This window comes from Tupaia chinensis, unplaced genomic scaffold (assembly GCF_000334495.1).
Source record: "Tupaia chinensis unplaced genomic scaffold, TupChi_1.0 Scaffold149248_1, whole genome shotgun sequence".
Lineage (NCBI taxonomy): Eukaryota > Metazoa > Chordata > Mammalia > Scandentia > Tupaiidae > Tupaia > Tupaia belangeri.
This window is the reverse complement of record NW_006209094.1, coordinates 277,511-283,387: the sequence shown is the minus strand read 5'-3', so window position 1 is coordinate 283,387 and position 5,877 is coordinate 277,511. Positions and strand designations below refer to the sequence as shown.

The window sequence follows — 5,877 nt, the reverse complement described above, 5'->3', positions numbered from 1 at the left end:
ACGCACACGCGCCTGGTGTGAGTTTAAGCCACCGGGTCCAAGACTAGAACCGCAGTCAACTACATGGGAGTCCAGCGACATAGCCATTACACTAAATGCTGGTCCCAACTCTTGGGTCTTTTTGATGTGGCCTTCATCATTCATTGCAACTTTGTTTCATTGTGAAGAACTTCACTTTGGTGCTGACAGGTAGTCCCTGACTGCTTTCAGGAACTTTGTCACAGGTCTTCCAGTTTCCAGAAGCCCAAAAGCCTGGTGAGACAGGACTGTATGCACATGGCTTCTAGTTTCACCTACTTAGCAAAGAACCCTAAGAATAAATCATGTCTGTTTTTGCATAATCACAACTCTCAGACAGAAATGTGAAAGCCCAAGGGAGAACATGCTGCTGATTTTGCATGATTTAGTATCAAGACTGCCACATCCTATTCAAGTTACTGCGAGACTAGTCTTTTTCCATTCCACTCTCTCGCCTGCTTTCCAGTCCTGCTGCACTATTGACACAGAGCTTTGTGCCTTCTCCACCTCAATGCCTGTGCCCTGCCTCAGTCTCAGGTTAGCCACCTATTCTTCCTAGAAGCCTCCCCAGACCACAGATCTGACAGCAACGTCTCTCTTGTATATTCCCCATAGCATCTTGGTTTTCCTTTTTTGTGGCACTTATCTCAGGTAACTGCAGTTGTCTGTTTATCCCATTGCCTGCTTCCCCTGATGCCCACGAGACTACCAGAACCTGGGCATGCTCACCTCGGCTTCCCCAGCATAGTTGTTGAACGGATGAATGAAACTCACATGGCTTCTGGTTGACTCCTCTGCCAAAGAGTTTATTACCCTGAGTTGAAATCCACCCATCACATATTCCTCTCTCCCTCCCCATCTCATCGGGATTGGGAGCTCTGTTAGAGACCAGCTCTAACCCCTTCACTGTCTCCATTGTCTAGAGCTATTACTTCTCTCCCCAACATTGTTATTAAAAGCTAAGGAGCCTGCATTTCCATAAAACCAAGAGCAGTTAGTGCAAAACTTGTTTCTGTGCTCACTTTGACTTCCAATTTTAGAATCATTTTTGGGAAGTAGAACAAAGTTCCTCTTCACATTTTCCACTGAAGTGGTCTTTGGAAAATTGAAGGGACCTGGGCTCCCCTGAAAGCTTTCCTTAAGGGGCACACATTTTGCAGTAGGAATTTATTAAAACATTGATTTTTCTCTCCCTCCTGGGTCACCCCCAATGGCATATAAACAAGCCATTATTTCTCCTGTCTTAAAAACATAAACTTGGGACCAGCAGCTAGAGTAATGGTTATGTCGCTGGGCTCCTACATGGTCGATCATGGTTTGAGTACTAGAACTGGTCACTTCAGACTCACACTGGGCATATGGGCATGCATGCTCAAGATCCTGGGAGGAGAAGGGATTGTGGCATGACCATAGCCCCTGGGGGGTGATTTCTCACTTTTCCTCTCACCGTATCTGTCTTTCTCTTTCCCCAGTGAGTATACATGCCCTAAGGCAAAAAACTCTCTCAAAAAAAAAAGAAAGAAAGAAAGAAAGAAAGAAAGAAAGAAAGAAAGAAAGAAAGAAAGAAAGAAAGAAAGAGAAAGAAAAGCAGCAAACACTGTGATTAAGGGGGTGAATGCTCAAGTGTCTCCTATCTTTTAAAAAAATCCCTTAATTCCAGAGTTCTTTTACACTCCTTTCACATCAGGCATCTCTGGAATTGGCTGAGCCTCCTCTCTACTTTTTAAACTTCACTTTCATTACTGAGCCTCCCACTCTCTGAGTTCAAATCCATTCTTATGTTGAACCTCAATTTTATCATTTATAAAATGGAAATTCTAATAGTTATGTCTCCTTAAAATAATTTTGGAGCTAAAATAATTTACAGTAAAGCCCTTAGAAAAGGATCTCTTTCATAGGAAGTGTAACTAGCCATGCTACTTAATTATCTTAGAATTCTATTAGTATTTTAATCATCCTACAAGTATTATAGAAAGACAGCACATCACCTTCAGATAATCATCCTTTCTTCTCTCCAAATATTATTTATTATTGCACAACTCTCTAGATCTTAAATAATGTTAGATACTATTGGCAATAGTGGGCACTTGGGATTTGCTTCTGATTTTACTGTTATGATACTGAGCAAGATAATGGTAAGAAAGCTTCCTTCTTCTTCATTACTAGACTTTATTTTTAAAAAGTTTTTCTTACACATACATTCAATTTGTATTACATGCCTTTTTTGTGTCAATTGAAATGATTGTATAATTATGTATGTATAATTCTATCCTTTCAAACTGTGAGTGTGAACTACTAGACTCCCCAATACTGACCCATCCTTCAAATTATCCAATAAATCAGACTTGAAGATCATGTGTTACGGGGGCCGACAGGTGATGTGGTGGTTAAGGGCACTAGGCTCCCACGTGGTCAACCATGGTTCAAGTCCCGGACCTGGCAGCTTGCTTTCTCACTTTCCCTCTCTTTCTCTGTCCATCTCTGGTCAAATTAAAATAAATAAATAAATATAGTTAAATAAGATAAGTAAAAAAAAAAAAATGGTGTGTTATTCCTTTCATAGAGAGCATTTCATCTTTAGAATGGCTGATTTGCTTCTTTCCTACTGTTCTTGTCATCACAAATATTCTTGGCAGAGCCTGAGAAGCAAGAGCAATTGGTCCAGTAACTGCTTGTTGAATTGCCTCTGTGCAGGCCTGGCGCAAGCGTTGGTTTGTCCTCCGGCGAGGCCGCATGAATGGCAACCCTGACGTCTTGGAGTACTACAGGAACAAGCACTCGAGCAAGCCCATCCGTGTGATAGACCTCAGCGAGTGTGCAGTGTGGAAGCATGTGGGCCCCTGCTTCATTCGGAAGGAATTTCAGAATAATTTTGTGTTTATTGTTAAGACTTCTTCCCGTACATTCTATCTGGTGGCCAAGACCGAGGAAGAAATGCAGGTGTGGGTTCACAGTATCAGTCAAGTCTGCAACCTTGGCCACCTGGAGGACAGTGCAGGTAAGAGCATAGTTGGGGTTCCTGTGTGCTAAGGGGGCAACTGGGAGGCTGCACTTGCACCGGAGCGCTACTGCAGAAAACTGGTTCTAAGTGCCAAGCTGGCTTCCTTGAGGGTGTCTTGGTAGGCCAGTTTGTGTCAGAACTGTCCCCATGAAATACAGTGGTGGAAACTGCCCTTTCCCCCCTAGTTCTAGATGTCAGGTCCAAGTGTGGAAAGACAGGATCCACCCACACAGTGAGCATTGCAGGTGACTTTATGATGTCAGCAGAGCCTTTTCATGTCTTTACTCTCTTTCAGCCACAGAGAATGCATGCAGTAAAAAAAAAAATGAAATGTGGGTGAGGATGTCCTACAGGGCTCTACTTTTTGATGATGCTCATGATTTTTTAGAAATATCAAATACCAGGACCAGTAGATGGTGTAATGCTTATGCTGCTGGATTGTCATGTAGTCAACTGGTGTTTGAGTCCTGAGCCTGGTGGCTTAAAATTCACTCTGTGACTGAAACTGGTTGACTAAAGGCTATAGAAACACAGTAAATGGTTGTAAATACCAGATATAGTGTGTGTGAAAGAGGAGGGTCTGAGGAAGGACATTTAGAAGAAAAACAGAGAGGCAAAGCATTAATGGGACAAAGAAATGTGGTATTATCTGTTGAAGATACTTTTATAGTTTAATCAACTGGACTAGGGAAAAATGTTCACATGTTGAAATATTCACTTTGTAAGCTAAATATTGTGATTGAATGTAAAAGAGAAAATGAAATTTTAAAAAGTTAAAAAAAAAAAAAACCCTCACACTGGGCGTGTGTACGTGCGTGCCCAAGATCCCGAGAGGAGAATGGAGGAGAAGGGATTGCTGTGTGGCCATCTGCCCTGGGAGGGTGGTGGTGGTGGTGGTGGTGATTTCTCGCTTTCTGACTCTCAGTCTCTCCGGCAAGTGCACATGCCCTATAGAATAAATCTCTCTTTAAAAAGTAGCAAATTTTAAAAGGTATGGAATTCTAGCTTTTTTTTGTTGTTGTTGTCTTTTGGATTTCTCAGCACTAAATGATAGAAAAGCAGATCCTGGCTACTTGTCCAAGGCAAGAAAGAACTCTGTGTGTCACGAAATATCTCAAGGTCTCTGCTGGGGAAATTAGTTAGAAGTTTGCCCTGGGCCATTCTGGGCAGTGGGAGCAATTGACCATAAGGAGGCTTGCTCTCTGTCTGTCTCTTCTTCTCTCTTTCTTGTGTGTTGCGCATACACACAGACACATATATGCACATGCACACACATACACACTGCTCTTCTTATATAATATACTAGGTATACTGTTACCTAGAGTTAAAATTCACTTTCCTTCGTGGATTTTGTCATCGAGACCCTGACATTATTACTAAATATGGGGGTGATGAATCGTTTTGGTTTGTTTTGTTTTGTCTCTTGGTTTAGTGCACAAAGCCTTACCCCAAATACGTGTTCTGCAGTAGCAGCATTCCAGTGGTTACTGCTTTTCACCATCTGCCACTGAAATACCCACAGTACAACACTAGATGGCAATAGAGAGTTAAGTTGCAGCTCCCTCTAGACCCGGCACTTGAGAGTGTACTTCTTGAAGACAAAGTCCTTTTCTTTTCATGAACCAGAAAAGCTTATTAAGTGAGGTTATTTGCTCACATTGCTGAGCTTTGAGAACATTCAGATAAAAGGAGATGAAGTGATGGTCAGTTCTTTATCCTTGGTGCAGCAGGCGAAGTTACTTGCAAAGTCACTGTATGTCTATCCTGGCTAGAACCTCCCTGGCCAGTTTCTCCAGCCTTGCTGCTGGCTCTTTGTTACCCTGTTCACTCTCTTCAGCCCACTTAATACGTGTGCATTTATGGTGTTATGCATTGCCCCTGTTGTGTCGCCTTTGTTTCTCTCCTCATCCAGGAGTTATCCTGAAATATATACACATTCTATCAAGTTCATCAGAAAACTCATTATACATTTTTGCATAGTAAAACAGAAAAATAGGTCATGACTTTTCTGATGACTCAATATGTTTGCCAATAACCCTGAAGGAACAGGAATGCGTAAGGCACCAGACAAAATATGGAAAGCCCTGCCCTGGCATGCAGGTAGAAAACTCCCTTATGATCCGTTTAATTCCCTATGTCCCCCGCCGTAAGGGCAGAGTCCTCTTCCTACACTGGAGGGTTTTCTTGTGGCTTTCCACATATGGTGTTTGGCTCTGTCTCCAACAGGTATAGAGCAGTCAACATATTGCATGTGCCCTGGCTGGGATCTCTGCAGAACGGCTTTTTTTTTTTTTGAGAGGTTTTTGCTATAGTGCACGTGCGCTCACCAGAAAGACAGAGAGAGACATAGAGACAGAAAGCGAGAAATCACCCGCCCCCGGGGGGGATGACCACGCCACAATCCCTTCTCCTTCATTCTCTTCTCGAGACCTTGGGCACGCACACACACGCGCCCGGCGTGAGTTTAAGCCACCGGGTCCGGGACTCGAACCGCAGTCGACTACACGGGAGTACAGCCATATAGCCATCACGAACTGCTTTTTCATATTAACTCATCTTACCCTTACTGGTTCCATCTCCACTTTACAGAGAAGAAAACGGGAAGGCAGACTGCAACATGCCCAAAGTCACAATGTGAGCTAAGAGCACCTGACCTTGAACCCAGGCATTTGTGGGTCACTGTGACTCAGGAATCCTGTACTGCCAACTCAGTTCAAAGGACAAATAAAAGCAAGCATTTCACTGGCTGTTTCTGATTTGGAGTCCTCATTGGTTCCTGATCCAGAAACATCTTGAGGGCCCTGTTCTTGGGTGATAGAGAAAATGTTATACTCCTTGAGAAATGCCATCACAGCACC

The 5,877-nt window shown here is 43.0% G+C and overlaps 1 protein-coding gene across 5 annotated transcripts in view; it reads left to right on the top strand.

Annotated features, from left to right (window-relative positions):
- The first annotated feature begins 2,663 nt into the window (after positions 1-2,663).
- Positions 2,664-5,877, top strand: part of GAB3 (GRB2 associated binding protein 3) — a 29,071-nt gene continuing 25,857 nt past the window's right edge. For all 5 annotated transcript variants that reach the window (XM_027769330.1, XM_027769333.1, XM_027769329.1 and 2 more), the window contains exon 1: positions 2,664-3,016. In XM_027769330.1, coding sequence (XP_027625131.1) covers positions 2,752-3,016 — 265 coding nt within the window. In that variant the 5' untranslated portion in view covers positions 2,664-2,751. The remainder of the gene's footprint in view (positions 3,017-5,877) is intronic.